The sequence below is a fragment of the Copadichromis virginalis genome, linkage group LG11 (genome assembly GCF_057382275.1).
Source record: "Copadichromis virginalis isolate Kocher_CV1m ecotype Utaka linkage group LG11, C_Virginalis_male_GT1.1, whole genome shotgun sequence".
Classification (NCBI taxonomy): Eukaryota; Metazoa; Chordata; class Actinopteri; order Cichliformes; family Cichlidae; genus Copadichromis; species Copadichromis virginalis.
In genome coordinates, this window is record NC_140628.1 from 22,979,957 (window position 1) to 23,005,035 (window position 25,079).

At 40.3% G+C, this 25,079-nt stretch overlaps 2 protein-coding genes and 1 pseudogene across 4 annotated transcripts in view; 1 reads left to right on the plus strand and 2 right to left on the minus strand.

Moving 5' to 3' along the window:
* Positions 1-25,079, plus strand: part of fam171a1 (family with sequence similarity 171 member A1) — a 66,156-nt gene that overhangs the window by 31,474 nt on the left and 9,603 nt on the right. The window contains exons 2-6 of one of the 2 annotated variants that reach the window (XM_085473793.1): positions 7,941-8,396; positions 18,409-18,636; positions 19,299-19,391; positions 22,483-22,647; positions 23,520-23,696. In XM_085473793.1, coding sequence (XP_085329919.1) covers positions 8,288-8,396; positions 18,409-18,636; positions 19,299-19,391; positions 22,483-22,647; positions 23,520-23,696 — 772 coding nt within the window. In that variant the 5' untranslated portion in view covers positions 7,941-8,287. The remainder of the gene's footprint in view (positions 1-7,940; positions 8,397-18,408; positions 18,637-19,298; positions 19,392-22,482; positions 22,648-23,519; positions 23,697-25,079) is intronic. The other variant, XM_085473794.1, reaches the window with a different exon arrangement.
* On the minus strand, positions 859-3,164 carry LOC146698602 (rano class II histocompatibility antigen, A beta chain-like; annotated as a pseudogene). Its single transcript, XR_014923039.1, has 6 exons — positions 3,000-3,164; positions 2,579-2,839; positions 2,189-2,471; positions 1,691-1,801; positions 1,569-1,594; positions 859-1,470 (listed from the first exon to the last, which is right to left on the minus strand). The product of XR_014923039.1 is annotated as a rano class II histocompatibility antigen, A beta chain-like (transcript).
* Positions 3,659-4,995, minus strand: LOC146698603 (H-2 class II histocompatibility antigen, A-U alpha chain-like). Its single transcript, XM_085473792.1, has 4 exons — positions 4,911-4,995; positions 4,427-4,690; positions 4,059-4,340; positions 3,659-3,972 (listed from the first exon to the last, which is right to left on the minus strand). The coding sequence occupies exons 1-4, from the start codon at positions 4,987-4,989 to the stop codon at positions 3,845-3,847; spliced, it is 753 nt and encodes a 250-aa protein (XP_085329918.1). The 5' UTR covers positions 4,990-4,995; the 3' UTR covers positions 3,659-3,844.

Consider the following 25,079-nt stretch of genomic DNA (forward strand, 5'->3'; position numbering starts at 1 on the left):
CTGATCCACTACATCCTACAGGTGCTCTGTTGGATTGACATCTATTTACTTGGAGGCCATTTGAGGACAGCGAACTAAATTTAGTGTTCAAGAAACCAGTTTGAGATGATCTCAGCTTTGTGACAATGTTGTATTATCCTGGTGGAAGCAGCCAGCAGAAGATGGTACACCATGGTCATAATGTTAAGAAAACATCACAAGCATTGTTACACCACCAGCAGGCTGAACTGTTGATACAAGGTAGGGTGGATCCAGGCTTTCATGTTTTTTACACCACGGTCTGACTCTACCATCTGAATTTTGCAGCAGAAATCAACTCATCAGACCAGGCTGCAGTTTTCAAATCTTCTATTGTCCACTTTTGAGTCTGTAACAACTGTTCTCGTTCTTAGCTGACAGGTGTGGTACTCAGTGTGGGCTTCTGCTGCTGCAGTGCTTTTTCTTTTTTCTTTACTTTTTTTTGCAAACCTCGGTTGTAACGAGTGGTTATTTTAATTACTGTGGCCTTCCTATGAACCCAAAACTGTTCTGCTAACCGCTGAAATCAGTAAGACATTTAAACCCAAAGAACTACCACTGATGGGATATTTTCTCTTTTTCATACAATTCTCTGTGGAAGAATCAGTAGTTCTGGAAACACTCCAGTCTGGCACCAACAACCATGTCATGTTCAAGTTGGTTAAATCACCTGCCTCCCTTTGGATTTGACCATGTTTACATGCCTAAGTACATTAAGATGCTGCCATGTGATTAGCTAATTAAATATTTCTGTTACCAAGCAGTTAAATGGATGTACCTAAAGAAATGGCCTGTGGATGTATGTCCTCAACCACACATGGATGGAATGTTTAAGCAAACACAAGTGTTATATTTATTATCAGTAGTTGATTGTAGTTGATATCTGTAGTGAAATTGATTTACCATCCACACCAGGGTAGCTGGGATAGAAAGACAGGATGACACATGTTTGTTACACAGACTAGATAAACATGAATTTGAATAATTACTATTTTCTCTGCAATGTCCAAATATTATGCCCTTACTGCCCATTTCCTGTTTTCACCCCGCAGTGCTTTACAGCTGCCATTTTCGACATGTGCTGAAGGTTTACCTGCATTAACTGATTTTTTGGCCACTTGAGGGCGGTAGAGTAAGGTAAAAAAAAAAACCCAAAACAAAACATCATATTACATTCACTTTTTAAATTCTTCTTTCCAAAATGAAGCAGACAGGAAACAGTACACAGCTGTTTGCTGGTGGAAGCTCAGCTGATGTGATTCAGAGTTTGGATCAAGTTTACAGTGTGAGGAGAAAATGTGGATGATGTGAGTCTCTGTGCGTCTGTGAAAAGCTCAGACGGCAGTTTAAGGACAAGGAAGTCGACCACAACGTTTTACATAATCAGAACCAAAATCTCAGTGAAATCCAAAAGGCTGCTCCGACTCAAAGTGTGTCATCGGGGTATAAAACCTGCAGAAAAAAGAAAAAGAGATTTATTATAGTCTGGTAGATGTTTCCACATCTGTTTCAAAGTGATGGAAAAATAACTGTTAAATATAAACATCTACCTCGGTTGTTGACACCATGACCCGCCCTGCAGAAAGGTTCAACATTTTTATCAATAAATCTTATCAGTAGATGCTGTCATGACAAAAACATTCTTTTATGTTTATTAGAAAGAATCTCTCACCACTGGATTTCTTCTTGTAGTAAATGAGCCCAGCAAATGAAAACACCAAACCCAGCAGCAGCCCTGCTGCACCAACAGCAATCTTATCTCTCCCTGAGTCAGGCGATGGTTCTGAAAACACATTTATTAGCAGCAGCAGATTACATCTACATATCTTTCACTTTTCTGATCACTTTTCTCTTGGTGGTTTTTAATGTGTGGCAGCATGGGCCTTTTACTCTGTGAATTCTGTGTTGGAGTTCTCTCATAAAATTTCAAAGGAATGCATGCTGGGAAATGTGGATATATCCACAAAGAAAGCAAAGTCGCATTTGAATGATAATCAGTTACAAAATACAGAAATACAGGCAGAAAAATGTACTTTAATGATTTGGATTAAATGTAACTACTTATTATTAAGTTAACTGGCTTTAGCTAAACATGTCCAAAATAGTATGAAATGTTGTGTAATTGTCTAATCTAAAGCTCAGATACAGGTGGCATTAAATACTCTCTTACCCCAGTCATATATCAGGGGCTTCATGAGGCTTGCATGCTCCACCATGCATGAGATTTTTTTCCTCAGGTGTGGGTGTATACTCCAAGTAGGAATGGATCTGGTAGAGCCAGTTTCCATTTGGCAGCTCCTCAGTGGAAGTCACATCAGTTGTTGTCTGCTTTCCGTCTCTGAGCCACGTTAGTTTGATTTGTTTTGGGTAAAAGTTGTACGCGCTGCAGACGAGCATGCTTGGATGTCTGCTGTCTGCTGCATCCACAGACCTCAGCCAAATGTAGGGCTCGACTAGAGGAAACATACAAGTCATTAAAACAAAACTTGACTTTCTTTGTAGAAAGTAAGAAAGAGAGACAGTTTTGAGAAAATTTGCTGTGATGTTTTGTGAAAATTACCTGAATTCTGGAGCTCAATCAGTGGGACATTTCTTTTGCAAAGGTTTGATTTCCATACCTCATGTTTCATAAAGCCCTGGTCACCGTTGAGCTTATCTGCAAATTCTATTCCGTTCTTTGTGTAACCGACTACTTTCCCCACACTGCTGTTGTATTGGCATTCTAGCACCTTATTAAAGTAAAACTGCTCCACGTACATGGCATCGTGGCCGTCAGGGGAAGTAAACTGGCAATGAGCCACATAATATCCAAAGAGAGCGCCTGAAAAATGTTTTCCAACAAACAGTAGTTAATATGGCTAGTTAAATGTATATCCTATCATCACACATCACATGCTACAGCTAAACAGATAGCTGCTAAGTAGCTATTTGAGTCTGTTGTATCACTTTGATCAGCAGTATAAATAAAAAGTCTAACTTACCTTCTGTGGAAAAGACGAGCAAAAGCACAAAGAAAGGAAGAAAACTGTGAGTATGAGACATGCTGTCTGGTAAATAAGAGTAGAGTGACTGAATCATCACACCTAGACAGCAGTGGTTAAAGTTGGCACTGAGTTGTAAAAATCAGGAAGTTGAGTTCCTGAAATGTATTGTTTTGATTTCAGTGCTCTTGTTGTTACTGGGTACCTCCCCAGTTATTTTGCAAAAAATCTCAGATTACCAATGAAAAAAAAAAAAAAAGAAGTAAAAAAAAACAAACATTTGGTTAAAAATCAGGGAAGTAAAGATTTTGAACCAGCATTTTTTTCATGGTGCCACTTCAGTCAAATTGAGTGCTCAGAATTTTTTGTGGATCATGACTATACAGTCATTACACAAACAAAACAGAACATTACACATTACTAGTAAAGCAAGTTTTGTATTGGTAGAATATAGTATTTATGTAAAACACAAAAAGAAACACACAGAATACAAAAAGCTTTGAATCACTTTATCATGTTTTTGTATAAAAAATGTAATTAAATATATGTATATGCAAAGTATAAACAAAAATAACAGTTATAGTTTTATAAGAACCACAATCTCTACAAGTTATGTGGTTAATATATCAAAGAAGACAAAATCAAAAATACAACTGATTTACATGATGTACATCGAAGTTTATTAAACACTGTATACATTGTACAAACTCACATTTAGTCTCTATCACATCTTGAGTTACTGGATTTGTTTTGTGTGTGTTAACTTTATTGGCTTTAAATGGTACTGTGCAGAAATAATATAGTATTTGTTTATCATATGCTGACTATATTTAACCTCACAGAAGTTACTGTCGTTGGTGTCCCTTTACAAAGAAAAATACTCCGACTGTGACTCCCAGTAAGCCCAGACTCAATCCCACTCCACAGAAAATAGCTGGTCCAAGACTTTGATCACTGTTCATGACCTCAGCTTCTGTAGAGAAAGTTAAAGACAATATAAGTCATTACAGACACAATGAAATTTCTGTTTTTAGTGACTTCATAAGGTCAAATATTTACCCCAGATTCTTGTTTTGGGTGTCTCCAGTGCCGAGTGCTCCACAGTGCAGCTGTAAAAGTCTCCTTCACTTGGTGTGAATGTCAGAGTGGAAAACTGGTGGAAGGTTTGATCTTTATTAGGGAAATATCGACTGAGTGACACCCCCGTGGACACCGGATGGCCATTTTTGGTCCAAGTAACATTGATGGAAGGTGGGTAGAAGTGATTCACAAAGCAGATCAGGCTGTTTTCTACTCCCAGCTCAACTTTGTCAGAAGAGAAGAGGATGATCTCTGGAGGGTCTAGAAGAGGTAAAAACACAAGTAAAACTTTCTTCAGCATTTTCTCAATCATGTCTGTACAGAGATTGATGCAGAGGTTGATTTACCTTTTTCTTCTGGCACATACTTCTCTTCCATTTCAGCAATTTTTGTAATTAGTAAACACCATTTCCTGTTGTCCAAAGCATCTTCAAGGATACTCAAACCCACCAAAACATGACTCGGATCGGGAAAAATAAAATTGGGAACGGTGTAGACAATCTCTTTTTTTGGGAAATCGGCATATAAAAACTCTTCGCCATCAAACTCAAACTGAACCTCTGTCAGGCCTTGGACGAAACAGCCCACTACGTAGGTCATTTCATGGGGAACTGAAAAAAAAAAACTGTGGTTACAACTTAAAAGTATAGATGTCAAGTCATATGACTGCTAATATGTACAGTTTATGTCTAATAATGTCTTTTCAGGCATTTGCATTCTTGAGTAACAGAAACAAAAAATGACTATGGGTGCTTAACATGTCTCAACACATGAACTGCATGCTCCAGAACAAACAAGTTGCAATAGATTGTTAGCTTAAAACTTACTTACTCTGTGAGAAGACACAGAAGTTGTTGAGTATGAGGATTAAGAGAGGAGCGTGCTTCATATCTGTTGTGTGATGTGACATCAGTGACAGCAGACTGAGTGGTTCAGTATTGGTTTTAACTTTACCACTGCTGCCAACAGGGAACTTCACAGTGAGTCATATGACCAGACCAGGTCCTGGGGTGGAGTAAAACAAAGGAGTAACTGGAGAAAATTCCAATTAAATTTGTTCTGTGAGCTGTTCTTTGTGGATTTAACCAACTGAATTCAAGAAGATATCAGCAGAACCCTATGGCTGATTTCCTGCCACTACACACTATAAAACCAATATAATAGGTAGAATTTAGTGAGTGTAAATAAGACCCTAGATGTGATCAATCCTTTGAATAACAAAAAGTTAGCATACTTTAATTTGTTTTGCAAGACATTTCACGTTAAACATAGTCAACACATCATGTATGGATCCAACATCTAATTTTAAAAAATCTAAAAAAAGTTTTGATTAACCTACTTAATCAAATTTCACTTGTGAACCTGGGCTTTTTTTAAAATAATCTCTCACCTTCTTCTTTCATCCTCCTCTTCCTACATGTTTCTCCATCTCTGAACACGACACATTGGCATTTTTGACTCCTTGGGAAATACAGCAACTGTGACAAACTGCAAAGAAACAGTTTGTTTGTTCGCTCATATTTGTTGAAGTCTTTGAAAATTTGCATTTGAAATTACATGACAAAATGTGACTCCATTTATGCTGACATACCAATGCAACTTTATATAAAGATAGCTAGACAGAAAGGGGGGGGGGGGGGGGGGATTCTTATTACATAAACGTGGCAAGAAAGCAAAGGCAACTACAAGTTTCTCGGGAAAACAACAGCTACATTTATCCTCTGTTTAATTTCCTTATACTAGACTTCCTCTACTATACTAAGATTTCAAAAAATTATTTTCGTTTCAGACTGGTTCAACTGCTTTATCAGAATTACCGAGGGTGTGTCTGTCTGGAGTCTGTTGCGATCTGGGTAACTGATCTAACCAGGTGTCCCAACCGTTTCTCCACATTTGATCTTTACTTTTTGTTTCCTACAGTTTGTCCTGTCAAGTTTCGGCTGAATAATTACCTAAGCTTTGGAATAATCTTCCTCTTCACATTAGGCAATCGACATCAGTGATGGTTTTTAAATCCAGATTGAAAACGCATTTTTAATCACTGGCTTTTGACTCAGTGGTTGACTGACTTGCACTTACTTATATTTTATTGTTTTCACTATGTTTGTTATTTTATCGTATTTATTATTCTTATGGTATCTATTATGTTTCTATTGTTCAGCACTTTGGTCGGCCTTGTGTGTTTTTAAAGTGCTATATAAATAAACGATGATGATGATGATGAATAATTAGCTATAAAATCAAATGTAAAGTTAGGATACAGCTTTATCTGATCAAAGTTCTTACTGGCAAAACGAACACTGACAAAATGTATAGATTTAATTTCAAACTTTATTCTTTCTTTGATGTGATGATGCCAAAGTGGCACAAACTGATCAAATTGCTCTGTTTTTCTTCCTGTTTTTATATGTAAAGATGTTACGATGGTGACTTACTCTCTTAACTCAGAATGAACATACTCACAAGTTGATTGAATTTACTCCAATCACTGTTCTGGACCAGGAAACTCAGAGTTCCCATTTGTTGAACAGGTGATATGACCAATCTGTTGCCATGTCATCAGACCTGCAGCTAAATACTTTGTACACCTGAGTAAAGAGGAGCAGAGCTGTCAGCTTATCACCACCTGGTGGAGAGTTTGATCTGCCTTTGAACTCCAAATGACAAAAACATTCTCCTGCATGCTCGCGGACATGAAGCCGAGAAAGCCATAACTAAACATAATCTGTGATCAGGGTGTCCCAGGGCAATGTTTTGAAGGACACTGTAAGAGTGTTTGTGTCCACCTGACGTAGCACCAAGTATTTCAACTGGGCTTTGCATGTTAAAAGAATATTAAATTGAGTCAGTTACTAGAGGCTATTGGCACAAAAAGCAAATATGCAGCATGAGGACTTTGACTATTTTGGCTCAAATACAGTAGTACTTAATCTATTCAACTATGTACATGTTTTATATTTTCTACAGAAAAACTGGGCACTAAATAGTGATTAGATGGTGAGGAAACCTCTAGATCTTAATATACTGGCTGTTGAGCAAAAGGCTAATGCACTGATAACAGCTCAGCCCCATACTATTCAGTGTCCCAGTGTGTCATGACAAACTGACAGAGTCTGCAACACAAACAAAGTGAAATATGATTAATGCAAATATATATTTTTATTCATAGCTGTGACATGATTCAGTCCACCAGCAATATATATCAGATTTCCAGTAAAAACATACGAAGGGTCACTGTTGGATGTGGAATTTGGATATTTACAGAAAGGTCTTGAGTCACCCTATGTTTCTTCATATTTCGCTGGAAAAATGCATTTATTGAAACATGCAAACATGAATGAAAACATTGTACATAAAATTACTTAAAGTAGTCTTCCAGGTGTCTTGTATTTCACTCTTCTGTTGATGTTGGCTGTCTCTTGTTTTGTTGTATGCCTATAATACCGTATAATCGTTTGCATTTTTTCATGAAAAAGAAAGAAAAAAAGACGAAATTTAATTTTTATAACAGGCTGGTTATGACAAAGTGCCCAAAGATGGATGAGTATTACTCAAGTCTGGGTACATGGAAGCAAAATAAAGAAATGAAACACTGAAAATGTTTGCACAGTGCTGTGCATAAGGTGAAGACTAGATGTTAGGGTCAAAGTGCACAGAAAATCTATTTTCCGAATATTTTAATATTGAAACTGTATTTCTAGAGTCACTGTTACATTTAGTTATTGAATTTAAACTGCTAGAAATTTATATTTCTTTCCATCCCCCCCCCCCATAAAATTTAAAAAAAAAAATTCATTGTTGCCCCTTGTAAGCTTTTTTCTGTTCCTAGAAAGTAAAAGTTGTAAAAACTTTGGCTGGCAGGTGGAGGCGCTGGAGGTCCGTGGACGGTTGGTGGTGCTGCGTGTGAGAGAAGCCGCCTGTTGGTGCCGTTCTGGGGCATGTGGCTCAGAGGAATGGGGCCGTCTTCCACCCTGACCCATCGATGAGAAAAAAAGAAAAAAGGCGACCGAGAGGGGGATGCACAGCGGGGCAGGAGAAAGGCAGCTTTACAGGCGGAAAATCGTGGCTGCTGAAGCTGCTGAACATGGAGAGTCGCCTGGTTTGTGGGATAAGCGGTGCCGTAGGGGAACAGTGAGTTTTTAGCAGACACGGGTTTGATTTCCACTTTGTTCCTCGAGCCGTTTGCGTTGTTAAACACATCTGCAACGATGCGGGCTGTGGACCGGAGCAGGACCGCCGCGATTTTACTCTGCCTTTTCGGATACCTTTTCTCCAAAGCTGCGACCAAAACATTACAGGAGGACACGGCTACACAAGGTAAGAAGTGCGTGTGAGGTGTTTTGCCAGAGAAAGCGGCTCGTTGACTGTTGTGGAGGCCAAACGGTGCCGCTAGCAGCTCGGATGCTGATGTGATCTAAACTTGGCTAACGTTAGCGAGTAAGCTAACGGAGAGCGAAAACTTCTTCGTCTGTGCAGCGCTGCAGATGCCTAATTATAAGCACGGTGCTGTGTTTAAGGGGTTAAAACCATTTCAGGTCGTTTTATATGAGATTTGTGGGGTTTAAATTTTTTTTTAAAAAATACTTTGTTAATGATCGGAGACGTGCCCTCATGTTGTCCAGCTGCTGTGATTTATCATTTATAACACTGCTGCGTTTAGTAAAGTCGCTTTTAACCAAGTGCTTGTGTCTGTATATCATAACAAACCTGAACAAAGTCAGGTTTACGTGCTGTTTTTAAAGGTAACATGGCATTTTTGGAAGAAGGCGGCTGTGTGTCTGTGTTCCTTACATGTAAGGGTCGTGGTTCGCGTCACAGAGTCTGCAACCATCGACCTTACTCAGGGGTCCTGTTGCAAGTATATCAGTACCTAGAGATTATATATTGTTAAAGTAAATCTTGTATTTGAGCTAAGGATTGTAGTACTTTTGAACCATGATAAGTATGCAGATTATGTTCGTAACTGAAATGCCTTAAAAGGGAATGAAAACAAGAGTCCACTCACGTTTTCTCATCAACAGTTGGGCACTTTAATATTAATATGTGCTAAAAATGTAAATTTCTGAATAACAATATCTCTCATCGCTAGATTATAGCTGTTTTGTGCTTGCGTATCGTTTTTGTTGTGTTAATAAAGATTTTTTTTTTTTAAAGAAATGACTTAATTGATATTACTAGTTACTAGTTAATCTTATCTTAATGACCTTGTAGTACCATATCACCCTTTTAGAGCACTTCGCTCTGCAGGCCTACTTGTTGTTCCTAGAGTATTTAAAAGTAGAATGGGAGGGAGAGCCTTCAGTTTTCAGGCCCCTCTTCTGTGGAACCAGCTTCCAGTTTGGATTCGGGAGACAGACACTATCTCTACTTTTAAGATTAGGCTTAAAACTTTCCTTTTTGCCAAAGCATATAGTTAGGGCTGGACCAGGTGACCCTGAATCCTCCCTTAGTTATGCTGCAATAGACATAGGCTGCCGGGGGATTCCCATGATGCATTGAGTTTTTCCTTTCCAGTCACCTTTCTTACTCACTATGTATTAACAGACCTCTCTGCATTGAATAATATCTGTTATTAACCTCTGTCTCTCTTCCACAGCATGTCTTTTATCCTGTCTTCCTTCTCTCACCCCAACCGGTCGCAGCAGATGGCCGCCCCTCCCTGAGCCTGGTTCTGCCGGAGGTTTCTTCCTGTTAAAAGGGAGTTTTTCCTTCCCACTGTTGCCAAAGTGCTTGCTCATAGGGGGTCATATGATTGTTGGGTTTTTCTCTGTATCTATGAAGCGCCTTATGTTGTGATTTGGCGCTATATAAATAAAATTGAATTGAATACATTTCCTCAATCAGCTGGCAACTAATCAAATGTTTTCTCAAATTTATAATGGCTGCTTAGTGTGTATAAAACAGACTGTAGTAAATGTTGTGAGGATGTCTGATGTAAGAAGGGCCCGTTTGCACAGTGTAGATGCAGCATTTACTGTAAACAAAGCATGTAAAAACTAGCATAAAATGTACTAAATGGCATAAGTGATCCAATTAGTAGAGTGACAGAAAATTAGCTAGCAGTTTTTTGATGAATGTGGGGAAAAGCAATTAATGCTGTTGTAGGTTTTCCACTCTAACAATATGCAGGTTCTCTTTGTCTCATAAAAACAGAGTGTTTTTGGCTTTGGCCCTGTGTGTTATTAGCGAATAACACACAGGGGGTTATATTCAACCACAGATTCAAACTTGTGCACCCAGTTCTTGTCGTTTTTTTAAGTCGTATAAGATGTAGACTTTGACTTGATTCCCCTAAGAAAAAGTAGCAGTTCAAAAAAATCATTAAAAGCTCACAGTTTACATTCAAAATCTGACCGCAGCATTGCAACAGTATTACAAATATTAAGGGCAAAGTGAAACCACATTAGCGCCTTCTGTTAAAAAAAGAAAGAAAGAAAAACAGGGGAACGTGCACGTTAATTTCCCTTTAGTTAGATCTGTACAGCAAACTTTTCAAGAGACACGCTCCTCAGTGTGTCAAACAGCATCCTTTTACCACAGCAGCAAAGTTCCAAAGCAATTATAAATCACAGCAATCGGCTGGCTTCTCATTCAGTCTCTGACTTCAAAGCTACCTTGTCATACGAGCTACTAATGTGGAGCCACATCTGTTTAACCCATCGCTTTTATCTCTCACTGCACAAGCACATAAACATCAGTCGTCTGTGTTCGCTTAGGTTGTTCTTTTTTTAATAGGGGGTGGCCTACATGCGGTTCTTTCACTACACCAGGAGTGCAAATGTAAACATACAGAAACTGTCACTGTAAATCAGTCTGAGTTGGAAAAGTGCAATGCTGGGCTCTGGTTTTCCTTTAAATCATGATTATTTCCTGATGTTTTATAACTGTTATTATAGCTTGGGAGATTCTAACCTAGTCTAGGTTTAAGGTTTGTGATCAGGCATGAAAATGGCTCGTTTATTATCACAACAAGCAGCTCTTGTTTGAGGTAAAAACAGGGCGTAGATGTTTTGAAAACTCGCAAGATTGGGGCACTTTGAAGTCAATCCCAGCCTCTATCTGCACTCTTGTTCCTTTCCCTTTCTTTCTCTCTTCCTCTGGTTTTCATTTCGCTTCAGATTGACCTTCGCTTGTTCCCGGGGGGGTGCGTTCAGGTCGATGCTGAGAATTTCTCCTACACTGTCCAGCAAGTATGGATGAGTGGAGCCAGACAGACGATCTACCCGCAGATATAGATCTCACTCACATTACTGCTGCCCTTAATAGGCATGGCGTTGCATCTGAAACAGACAAACATTTGCTGAAGCTGGACAAGGGCTGCCAGGAAATACACCAATCAAATCATATTGTCACCAGCTAGCCAAGCTTGATTTTAATCACGAGATGCTGGCGTGAGTGTTAACATCAGCCTGCTTCAGGGAGGTCATGAGAACACACTGCATTTACAGACAGGGTGAATGACCTGCTTGGCCACAGAGGAGTATTGCAGTAGTACAGAGTACAGTATTTGACCTATATATTTACTGAAGTAAAATAAAGCGGGCCCATGTACCCCTCTCAACCATGATGTAACGCAGTTGCTTTGTCCCCTGCTGAGTTAATGGGATTGACAATCACTACCTAATCTTACTTTTAATCCAGTTTAGAGAAAATAGCAGGCTGAATCTACTGATAGCTGGTTTCTTTGCTTGCAACGTGTGCAAGAGTCTTGAACCACCCCTCACATCTTTACATTTAGCAATAAAAAGGAGAAATGGGTGCAGTGATTTATGGAAATATGTGCAAACATAGATGGGAATGCAGTGTATGAGGCAAAAACAGAGTTTGTACAATTTTAACGAGCTTGAAAGTCAATATTTGGCATGACCACCTTTATTCTTTATTGCTGCCTGAACCTTTTTAGATCCGCTTTCTTGTAGTGTCTGTAAGTAGTATTTAGGAATAGTTCTCCAGGCTTCTTGAAGGACATTGAAAGCTCCTTTTTGGATGTTGGCTTCCTTTTGTTCCATTCACAGTCAACATGATCCCACACTGCTTCAGTAATATTGAGGTCTGGGCTCTGGGGTGGCCAATCCAGGACTTGTAGCGTGTTTTTTCTATCCAGGTTTGCTTTGACTGCACTGGAAACATGCTTGGGATCATTTTCATGTTGAAATAGGAAGCTGTTGTCAGTCGGACCATTTCCAGATGGTACTGCATGGTGGATGCAAATTTGGTGATACTCATAATTATTCATAATTCCATCAGTTTTGACAAGATCTCCAACCTTACTGGCTGAAATGCAGCCTTAAACCATGATGGTCTCCACCATGTTTTACAGAGGCCTGTAGACACTCACTGTTGTACCTCTACCATATTGTTGACAATTTTAACCAAACAATGTCATATTTGGATTCCTCCTTCAGACCTGTCATTGGTTATTTCAGTCTAGCTTTGTGTAGCTTTTTCTCCGTTTCCCAAGAAGAATGGTTTCTTGAAAGGCACCTTTCACTGAGACCATTTCTGATGAAGCTTCAGTAAAGAAAAGTAGATGGATAAGCTAAAGGGTCAGATGCATTTCTCAGACCCTGTGTCAGCTCAAAGACTCCACTTTAGATACTGTTTCTCTTGCTGTTGTTTTTTCATTTTGGTTTAACAGTTCTTTTGTCCTCCACATGTCATGGTCCTGGGCCATGTGGGCCCAGTATTCTTAGTTTCTTGTATTTTTGTATTTCGTTCCTTATTCAGGCCATGTTTCCTAAGTTGTCCTGTTGTGGTGTTCCTTATTTGACTTCCCCTTGTGACTTTTATCCCCTGTGTGCCCCTCTACGTATCTGTGAGCCCTCATCTCCCCTCCTTGTTTCATTCCATGTTTCCCCAGCCCACTATGCCCGTGCTCTCTCTCTCCTCCTGTTTGCACCTGTGTACTTCCTGTTTTACTTTGACAGTCTCCCGTCAGTGTTGTTTACTCCTGCCATGTCTTGTTACGTTTATCTGTGTCAGCTGTGTTCCCATGTGTGGCCACTTCCCCTGATCATCCCTCTTGTGTATTTAGTCTCTGTGTTTCATGTAGTCTGTGTCGCGTCGTCTGTGTTACCACCCCCTGTGTTCCGTATCTCCAGCCATAGCTTTTTCTTAGTTTATGTCCAGTTTAGGTTTTCTGTTTGAACTATTACCCTTATACTGCCCTCGCTCTGGTTTGTTCTGTTATCAGCCATAATAAAAGGCTCGCTTTTGTTTAATCCACTCCTGCATCTTCGCTTGTGTTCGCGTCTGGGTCCAACGCACACATTCCCACACGGTCTATCTCCACGGACCGTGACACCACATGGCCAGTTTCCTCAAATTAGTGCGAAAATATGTTTGTCTGTCAAAGTGTGTTATCTTTGGTATTTTTGCATAGATTCTGCTACAAAAAATGGAAGAAAATATGTTTTTGTGACAGGTTGCTAGTAACAAAGTGCCTAAAATATAATTAAAAAATTGGTTCTTTGCCACATTTCCATTTGGAGCTATTGCTCATGACAACTCTAAAAATTACAAGACATTTGGGCTTCTTGGAAACAAAATAAAAAGAAAAGAGGGGTGGCTGAGGACTTTTGAACAATACTGTGTATTATTTTTCGTTTGCACCTGAGTGTTTCATGCCGTGACATGTCAAGGTCCTGTTTCGCTCTGTGTGTGTGTGTGTGTATCCAGTGTCCCTGTCAGTGATTCATACTGTCTTCTACATTTATGCCTCTATTTTGTTCTTTGTAAGATCACCACAGATGTTTGTCGTTTATCTGAAGGGTAAAATAATAGCCACAGTAATTGTGATGCCTGTTTGTTGTGGTTAGACAAGCTATTAAACCCAGAAACAAAAACAACAGTCTATTGGTGCCTAAGGTTGAAAAGGCATGCATGTTGTAGACACTATAGTCCTAAAACTGTTTTTGATTTGCCTAAATCATGAATTGTTTGGGGGGTTTTGCCCAACATTCTTGAAATAATAATATGATAGCATTGCTGTTTACGTTTACAACAATATTCACATTGCTGCTGTGAAACACAGATTTCCTTTACGCAAACGCGTATCACAGCACGTGTGTGATTTTTATTGTTTCTTCTAGTTTCTCACATGATTTCTCGGACTTCTTGTAATCAGCCACGTGCTTCTGCTTGAGACGGTGAAATTACCCCCTTGATGTCACAGTTTTCTTGAACCACTTTAGAGCTGTAACCATTTCCCAGTCATTTGACAATGAGAATTACACGTCAACAGAGAATAGAATAATAGTCATTGAAGTAGCTTAAGCAAGGAAACTGAAGGATTTCAATTTCTCTCTTTTTATATTTTTTAAAATAATGATTTTTGACACAGACATTTTAAGGGACATCATCTTGGAGTTTCAGTGATTTTTATTTACGTTATCATTTCATTGACTTCATTTAACCTATTTTTGTTTTCAGCCATGCAAGTTTTTTGGTGCTATGTTTGCTGATGATGAAGTACATCAGCATGTCTCTTTAGCAGAGGAGATTAAACTGTCCTGTGTGGCACAACAGAAAATGCGTAAAGCAGTTTTGTAGACAATCAGGCTCCCATTGGTTTATAAGGTGTTTAATTGAATGGCCTTGCTGTTCTTACTTCAAGTGCCCAACACAATTTTGAGCTAACTAGACACAAGTTAGGTGCTAGTCTTGTGCTGAAAACACGTGCTTCAAAATATATCTGCAGTCACGTGTTGTCGGTCTGATGGTAGCCACTGAAAATGATCATAGCTAGATTTCGGAAGATCTGGGTTGACCTGTTCAGTTGGCATCTTGTCAAAAAAGTTATTGGGCATAAAGTTGAGTTATAGTTTCTGACTTTATGAGTATTTGAAGTCCGCTTGAGTCCAAGTGACAAATTGAAGTGCTTGGCTCTGAGTTTATAAATACCAGTACTGTTCCAGGACTAGCTATAAGGCGTTCTTGTCCACATCAGATTAAAATCCCTTTTATAGTTTAGCCAGATTGCAAAAGCATCCTGACATCTGTGTGTTGAACTTGCTTCCTAACATGGGCCCAAAGATGGCAGAACAAAGAACACTCGTTTTAATTCATTCTCTACCTGTTAGTTGATGAAGACATAGGAAACCAAACAGCTGCAGGGTTGTTTTCATATATCAACACAGGACTTTGGTGGGATAGCAGTTATTAGACTGATTCACATGACGTAAAGGCCAAAAAAGCTGTTTTACCCTGTTTTCTTGTTATTTCTGACCATCTGAAATAAAGGTCAGTTTACAGTAAGCTGAACACAGTTAACAAAGTTGGCGTGGCTCTGATTTTGGAAGATTCACGAGCTGAATGTTTTGCAAGTTTTTATAATGACATCACTTTAAACTGGCGTAGCTCGTAACAAAGTGCTGATTACAACGCACGCTGAGTGCTTGCATGCCTTCTGCTGTCATATTAAATATCTTCACTTAACCAAACCACGTGTGCAGAAAGCTTCTGCTTAACTCAGCTCTGCTTGGAAGAACACCAAACCATCTCACACGCCCAGTGGAGGCCAGCCGTGCTACCCATTCCTCATTTATCACACCTCAGTTTCATAAGGCTGAAATGATCGCTCTCTCCCAAACTTAATTCAAACTAGAAGGATGGAAAAAATCAGGCACACTCATTCTTTCTTCCTTGTTGTTTACCTCTCGGTTGCATCTCTTGCATCCAAGCACATTCACGTACACACAGCTATCCTGCTGCTTTTGCTGCTGAGCTGGGGATAATTGGTCTGAGATGGCAGTGCTGGTCAGGGGGAAACTCTTTGAAGCCTTTATTCTCCATATGGTGCTCAGTGCACACACAAATAGGCAGCTATGGAGGTTTAGCTGGAGAATTGGGGGTATTGGCCATCCCTCAGGGTGCTCAGAGGAGACTTTTAGCTTGTTTAGCAATGATGTCACCTCGGTACTGATTTATTGGACGAGGACTGGGAGGGGACTACATTTGTGTGTGTGTGTGTGTGTCAGTCTTGAAGTCTCCCAGGGGATTTTTTTTTTTTTTAGGCGAGCACAGCTGGCACCCGTAACAGCATATCAGGGGGAGTGGGACAGGAAGTGAGGTCAAGAGCTCTCCAGTACACTCGAGAAAGCAGTGGAGGGTTTCCGTCATGGGGAAATCCAGTCTGCCTGTTTCCCAATTCTCTGCTGACGCAGTCCAAATGTTTAAAAAAAAGAAATCCCAGGAATGAAGTGGATCTTTACACCTGTGGATAATTATGTGTTTTGGTTTGAAACTGACACATTGCTCAGCCAGATCTTTTCTTGTACTAAGCAGCCTGTAACTTCCTCCCTTCCCAAGCTATAATTTGGTGCAGAGCTTGGGTTTTTTTTAGGTGGAGCGTGCACTCGGGCTGAACTCTCTCCTACACATTGTCAGAGTGGTTTCCCGCTGACCAGAGGATCCCTCAGTGGGGGGAGGGGGATTTGTCAAGCCATGTATGTGTTACTGTGTGTGTCACTGCGGGTGAGGTTTAAAGGAAACATTAAGACAAAATTCAGTGAGTATGGGGGGGAGGTGGGCATGTTTTGGTAATTGTAGGGGGAGTGGTGGGGGGGGGGGAAACCTTTCAGCCACAATATAAAGGCCACCGTTGGTCAGCCTGTGACCAAACAGGACGCAAATTGTCATGTGTGCAAAGATGGGGACGGTGTGGGTTTTTGTGGCTGTGAATTATAGTGCTCTCTACCAAGTTTTTTATGATGACTCTGGAATGTGATGATTACATTTTAACATTTGTTTGTCAGAGTGTTTGACTTCCCTCCTTTAAGATCTGCAGGTTAGCTTAAGGTTGAAATTCTCAATTAAGGCAAGAGTGGAGTGAAATAGAGGGATGTCTTTGGAGATATGACAGCTGATGTAGGGTTTCTGCAGTGAAAGACAATCTGAGCGTGTCACAGTGTGACTGCTGCAAGAAGTGTGTGATATCAGATAGATGTGCCGCATATTGATTTCAAAATCACTTTGGAAATTTAACATCGCACCTTCCTTTACTTCACTTGATATGACCGTATGTGTCGCTGCGTCTCAAACTTTACGTGGAATGCTCCAGTTCTGAAGCCTATAAAAGGTCATGACTCACACACCCTGCTATTTTTATCAATCATTAACAACAAACAATGATAATAGTTTATTTTGCTTAAACATATGCGCAGTGTTTGTATACCCATTAATTTCCTAAATCTCACTTCATATTTTTTACATGGTTGTTCACCTACATCCTGCAGTTTGAGAAGCATGGGTATATGTAAAGATTCACTGTTTAAATAATATCTGATAATGAGGGTATATCAGGAAATTAAAAAAATCACGCACCCATCTCAAGCACAGCCTGATGGGTAGTGGTTGGTTGGTTGTTAATGTCGCCAAACCGCATTCGTATGACCTCCATTAAACTCTTTCGGAGTATTTCAAGAAAAATAAAAATAGACTGGTCCTGAAGAAAGCAGGTTTTTCCTGATCTGAAGTCTGAACCATAATGACATCAGTGGAGGTGTCATATTCTGTTGACTTTATTTTATTGTGCAACCTTGATTAGTGTGGTTCAGCTTAAAGTTTGTGGAAATATGGGTTGGGTGGCTAGACTATACAGAGCTCATTTGATGGAAAAGAGCTGCATTTAAACCTGAGAGCACTCTGGTCATGGCTTGTTTATTGTTTGCTATATTTTCAAATCAAGGCTAATTTTTGTGGTCCTGAATGACTCAGGCTAATGGACGATAGAAGGTGGATACTTTTCCCCCCCCCTAAATAATAGAGAAAGATCATTATTACGTTTTATAATAAAGTTACATTGCAGCAGTGATATTCACAAGCCAATTAGTTGTGCAATACATCAGGGCTTACCTGAAAAGTGATAGTGTATACAGAACGTAATAGAGTCCAAGATTTATTAATACCAGTGTTAATGCTAATGGAACATTATTATTACTCCATAGGCAGTTTTCGGGACACAGCGTTTGTCTTTTAACGTTTTAATTATTCTTTGTCTCCGTCGGAGAAGGTGTTTGTATGTGCAGTTGTTTTTTTTCCCCCCCTTCAGCTTCCAAGGCTTCTTTGAGAGAGGGAAATGGCCCATTGTTTTAGAGGGGAAGTGCCACTGGCGGTTGTCCAGGAAATGGTCATCACTGTGTGACTGGCTGGGATTTCGATTTGTAGGCCAAAAGCCTGGCACTGATGCTGAAAATAGCTAAGACGATGGCATTTTAGGTGGCTGTAATCATAGAGGCCTTGTGGGGTTTTTTTGTATGTTTATCAATCACTGTTTACGGAGGCTTGACATCTTACAACCGTTACAAATGATGAACTCTTGTCTTCACAGATGTGACTCTTAAGGTTCACCTGAGCGATGCCAGCACTCACCAGCCCCTGGTTGGAGCCACCGTACAGCTTTTTGCCAATCGTACTTCTTTAACAACTGAAACCTCATCAGCCGACGGCAACATTTACCTGCGTTTTCCCTATCGCCTTGGGACGCCGCTTGTTGTCACCGCAACTAAACAGGGATATGTGCCTAACTCTGTGCCCTGGACTCCCTCCAGATTACCTGGTAGGTGTGTGTGAGTGAGTGAGTGAGTGAGTGAGTGAGTGAGTGAGTGAGTGAGAGAGCGAGAACTCGTACATATATTTTGAGAAGTAACCAGATTAACAAGAACAGTGTCTCACTAAACTGTGGCATTAACAGATTGTTTTCATGTTTTATGTTTTTATGTGTGTGTGTGTGAAGAAAAAAAAAGTACATTTTTTGTGCCAGGTGTGTGAGCTAATGAGTGGAGTGCTCCATTACTAATTTATAGCTTTAGATGCCAAAACTCAGCAAGGGGGCTGCTTAAGCTTCCCTTTCACTAACACACACTCACGCAAAATACCTCCCAGGAGCCTGGAGTGTGTGTGTGTGTGTGTGTGTGTGGGAAGGGGGTTATTATGAGCCAACGGAACGGCGGCCAATTGGATTATCACGCTTACCAGCTCTGAACAATGGGCGAGTGAGGGGAAAAAAGGAAGGAAGAGCAAAGAAGTGCAGTTTGCTGGGTCAGGCTGTGGTCCTGCACAGCAGACAGGATGAAAGCAGGACTATTAAAAATGCATAAAGATGATTTAATGACTTGTGTTTCAGAGTGATTAGTAAAGTGGTAGATTAGAGCTTGTTTCTAATCTCATAGTGAAGTTATTCCTATACACTGTGTGTGTGTGTTTTTATTTCTCCTCTAGTATTTTCATCCATCAGCCTGGACCTGCTGCCAGAAAGAGCTGCAACTCTGATGGTGTACGAAGATGTTGTTGAGATTGTTCCAGGATTACAAGGTGAACACACTGTCTGTGTGTGTGTTTGTATGCAAGTGTGTGTGTGTACAGTTTATTGTTTTTAAAGAAAATCAGACTTTTAAATCGAATTATTTCATTGAAATAGAAAGATTATAACATTTTGGTCCATCACACCTTGGGCAGACATATTGGCACTATCTCTGCGCACACACACATGCATAGGAAATGACTCAGTCATAATGTTTATAAGGCCTCGGTCACACTGGTGACCGGTCACAGACTCCATGGCAACTACAGGTCACTGTGGGAAACTGTATTCCCAAACCTGCTGCCAAGTGGTTCTTGGTATTACTGGGTGGCTGCACCACCTTGTTATTGCATTTAGAGTCCAACCGGCAGGTGGATATAATCACCCGATATTTGCTGTATCCGCATTTGTCATGACTAATAAATAGAAATTTTAAAAATACAAAAAAATTAAAAAAGAAACATCACTCAACCAAGCATTATTCTTTGTGTTACATAGTTGCTCCAGTAGAGGAAACACTGCAATTTCCCTGTTAGCGACACATAAAGCTGCGTCCCTACTGGAAGCGATTCACGCTTTGTGCATTACTTTGAAGCTGAACGCTATTTGCTTGTGGGCGTTCCAGGCTCTGGTTCCCTCTAAACTTATTTACTATTAGTAGGTGAGGTGAGGAAGACGGGACAAAAGATACACTGTGTAAGAGAGCCAGAGTTTAATAATTAATAATGACTAAATAACAGTAGTGGTGTTTAAACACGCAGAAAGTAAAAAAAGAGGAGTGAAGACGAAATACTTCATCATGGGAAATCCCCAGCAGCCTAGACCTACTGCAACATAACTAAGGGAGCATTCAAGGTCACCTGATCCAGCCCTAAATATAAGCCTTATGAAAAAGGAAACTTTTAAGCTTTACCCTAAAAGTAGAGAGGGTGTCTGTCACCAGAATCCAAACTGGGAGCCTGAAAGCTGAAGGCTCTGCCTCCCATTCTACTTTTAAGTACCCTGGGAACCACAAGTAAGACTGCAGTCTGAGAGGGATGTGCTCTGTTAGGATAATTAGGTACTGTGAGATCTTTAAGATATGATCAGGCCTGATTATTCAAGATTTTATTTGTGAGGAGAAGGATCTTAAATTTGATTAAGGGAGCCAATGAAGAGAAGCCAATATGGGATAAATGTGCTCTTTGTTTCTAGTCCCTGTCAGTACTCTCACTGCTGCCTTTTGGATCAACTGAATGCTTTTCTGGGGGCGGGGGGGTTAGGACATCCTGATAATAATATAGTCCAGCCTAGAAGTAATAAATGCATGATATTTTCAGTATGACTGGGAGACAGGATGTTTCTAAATTTAGAGATATTCCCCAAATGCATGAAAGCAGTCCTACATATTTGTTTAATGTCGTCACTGAACTACATACCCTGGTCAAAAATGACTCTTAAGATTCCTCATAGTGTTACCGAAGGCTAAGATCATACCAGCCAGAGTAAGTATCTAGGACAGAGTACAATAACCTCAGTGTTTGAGTATTTGTAAGAGAACTCAAGTTGGGATGAAAGCCATATTTTGTCATTTTTGTCATTGGCGACAAGTGTTTTTTTTTTTTTTTTAAAACATAATTAATACACTCCTAATATAAAATGCTATCTTATATTAAATGGCCTGTTATCAGGAAAATATCTAATACCTGATATAAAGAAAACACACCATATAGACATAAATCACAAGCGTGTCTTTGTTATTCCGCTTCTTTGTTTGGGTGTAATTACATTAGATAAGGCTTTTTCATCCAGGCAAATCAATTTGGTCTCTTTGTCTGTTGACTCTTTTGTGTGGCTCTGGCCAACAGGGGAGTAATTTAGCTTGTCAGCTGTGTTGTCTGACTAAAATAAATTTCTCACATAAATATACAGGCTCCATTAACATATGAACCTCTTGAATACACACTGCCTGTAGCACGTGCCTGAGCCGGGCACAGTCCAGCCCCCTGTCCTGCACAGTCTTTCATGATGCTGTGAACTTGGACACCCAGGGGAGTGATGAACCCGGGCGTGTGGCAGAGGGAGGGATAATAAAAGAAGTGGAAAGGAGAAGAGGAGGAGGAGGAAGGGAATGTGGTATGCATTGGGAAGTTGTGGGAGGAGAGAGTGGGAGAGAAGGGGGGGATGGGCCGAGCAGTGTCCAACAGAAGGAGGAACAGATGAGGTGAGAAAAAAGTGGAGGGAAAAACACAAAAAGAGTCAAGGAAGGGGGCACACAAAGAACAGCAACAGGCTCATTTCCTCTCTGAAAAACAGAACCGCAGACAGGAAATAACATTCACACCTGAATTTTTAGGACGAGCTTTAGTCTGAAATGTGAAAGTGTCGCTCATACTGCACGCCCAAAAATCATGTCGAGCACAAGGAGAAACCCAAACACAGCGAACACTCGTGTACAGCTTGATCCATGTCTCACTGCTCAAGAATGTGCACTCGGCACAGTTGGACCACAATGACATCACCTTGCTGAATCCCACTACATGCTTTTTGGTTTTCAGTTTATTGTTTCTAATCTATAATTTGTTGATTTGTTGAAACTAGATGCCAGGCAGCCATGATGACAAATCAAAAAGAAACAATTCATTGCAAAATATCAGAAAAGAGAATCACGTTGGCCAGGAGAGAAAGTCGACCAGGGCGTTATTGATCTAGAGCTGCCTCCATTAAGCTTAATTTGATGTCTGAATTTATAAGAAGGCACTAGGAGTATAAAGCTGCCTTGTAAAACATGTTCAAACAAACATCAGTGTGCATGATGGACTCTTGAGGTCAGGTGATTTCAAGGTTTTAAGCTCACATTGCTCCATAGTGTTTAATAGGGAGACTGAATATATCCTATACCTTATATATTCTATACTTATGCGCTATATACTAACTGAATTAATTGCCATTGTCTTGTATAAATTGAATGAATTCCGTGGAATTTTAGATGTCATTCCCACTTTCTCCGCATTATTATTGTTACTATTATGTTAAAGTCTGTGTCAATTATCCAACTAAAATACTCAGACGGATTTGAATAATATTTTAAATGACAACTCAGTTTCATTTTCTGTGTCACAGGTTTAAGAGTCCAGCCCAGGGTTAGTTTCCTGCACAGAGCTCTCAGTCTTCCTCCCAACACATCGTACGCCAACCTGACCGCGCTGCTCACCGTGGCAACCTCCCCCTCACACATCCAGCACTTTCCCCACCTGGAGATGCTCAGTGGCAACGGCACAGGTGAAGGTTAGACTGACGGGTCAGAGCATATAGTTAAAGACACCTTCATAGAAACGGGACAGAGGAAAAATGTGCTGAGAGAGGGTGAGGCGTGAAGAGTAGCAGGAGCAGCTCATCAGAAAGACACTACCGTCTCTATCTGACCTCCTGAAACACAATAACCCGTGTGTGTTTGTGTGTGTGTGTGTTTTCTCTCTGCTCTAACACAGCCCGCGTGCCCACACGCTTTCAGGCACTCTTATCCACATCTTGACATTGCATGGACTACACTGGCCTATAATACGAGTGATGACAAACATGTTCATCAATATGTGCAAACAAGGCTTATTTTTTAACATAATACAAAAATATGGATAATTAGAAATGGTCTTATCATAACATCCAGAAGACAGACTCTGGCAATGTTTTTGTTCACAACTCAGCCAGAAAAATGATAAACAACGATCTCATAAATGTATTTGTTTATAAAAAAATATGAGCTGACACATCAACATCATAATCCTTAAAACCATGCAACAGACTCGTACGTTTTTTTGTGTGTGTCCCCCTTTTTTTTTTTCATGTGACTTGAATACCCCTTCAAAGCTGTCTCCCCCGACAGAGCGTACCTTCTTCCTCGAGGCGGCTTTGTGACACTTTCCATCCTCAGTCTTCAAGTTTTTTTCCGCCCTCCACCCAGTTTCCTTCTTTCCTGTCTTTCGCTTGTTTTCTTTCCTGTCTGTCTTCCTCTGACAGCCCTCCTTTATCTGAGCTGTTTTACGTTACCTCCCCCACTGTCTGCTCCTTTCTCCGCTTCCCCTCCTGTGCACCTTACTCCCGCTCCCTTTCCTTTTCCCTGCATTTTTCTCTCTCACGTCCTCGTGTTTGCACTCTCACAGGCACGGAGAAGACGTTCGAGTTGACTCCTGTCGCAGCCATCTCTGTTCACCTGTTGGCCGGCGATGGAGTGGAGCTGCAGGTGACTGGGCCAATCACCTTCTCTGTGCCCCTCCCGCCTGACAGTGGCCTGAAGGAAAATGATCACCTCCCTACTTGGAGATTTGACCCGCGCTTAGGTATGTATTAACAGAAACTCACACGTAAGCTTTTCTGACTTTCTACATTTAAGTTCAGGAAGTTTTTAACTCTGAAGGCTTTACTTCTGTTTATATGAGACCTGCAATTATTTGTGAAAAGAGCACATTACAAGCACTAACACAAACCACGTGCATGCTCACATGGTGCAGCCAGGTCATAATTTGTGGCTGTGTATCAGAGCGATGAATAGAATTATTCATACGATCATAAAAATTGCCAACATACAGCTACACATTAATCTCTTCACATCACAAGTTTGGACTGTGGATCCATAATCTGCCCGTGCTCAGTTAAATCTTGAACTGAACAATAGCTAAAAGCCCTGCGGTGTTGGCTCATGCAGCGGAGACATTTCAAATCTCTCTCGGCGCTCTGATTTACTCCTGCGATCTTAAATCTTTGTTGTCAGTCGTCCTGCACTGTGACACACCCAGTTCCTCTCAGAGAGGCTCCACTTAAAGACAGTGATTCGATCATCAGTTGACTCAGACGTGTCTGCACTACAAAACCTCCTTCTGCATGAACATTAGTGTCTCAACAGATCCACTGCTTCCTCTCATCAGCAGGAAAAAGCTTTGTTAGGACCCACTGGAATTATTTGGGGAAAAGCTGTAAACACACATAAGATTGACATACCACCTATTAATCAGAAGACTAGTGTATTAGCAAATGTTATGTAGACATTCATGAAATTATCATTTTGAAGGTGCAATTCTGTTTAATATTAACTCTCCTTTAAGCTCTGTTTTCTGAGGACAGCGTTGGTTTTCAGCTGTTAAATGTGTCAGTTTGTTCTCCACCTAATTATATTATCACTGTTGTTTGTTGCTGTGCTTGTAGCAGTCTGCTATGGCTGGAAAAAGGACTGATTAAAGCAGCAAGGGAGGGAAAACAAAGTCGTAAATTTCCAGTCCTGAAAAACAAAATCGTGAACTGAAAGATACTGAAACTTGTGGAGTTGAGGGGAACTCCTGGCTGGGCATATTTCTTGGTTAATTCATCACTATTACTGATATCTCACAATTGGATTAAAATCCTAAAAATGTCGTACTTCCCACGTGTCATGATATGTGTACTACATTCATGCTACAGTCATTTCACAATAAAGATTTTAGAGCTCTGATTTATTTGGCCAAACAGTGTCTAAAGATTGCTACTAGAAGTGTTTAGTGAGCTCTAGATGGGCAGATGAATGGATAGAAAGAAAATAAAACATTTGAATGGCAAGTATTTTGAATTTCTCCTTCATTAGTTCAACGTTATTCCCTGTCTGTGCTGTGCAGTTTTCATCTGAACTGTAATCGTACGTCAGAGTGTTACATTGATTAAAAAACAGATCCACATTGGCTCCTGTGATAGTT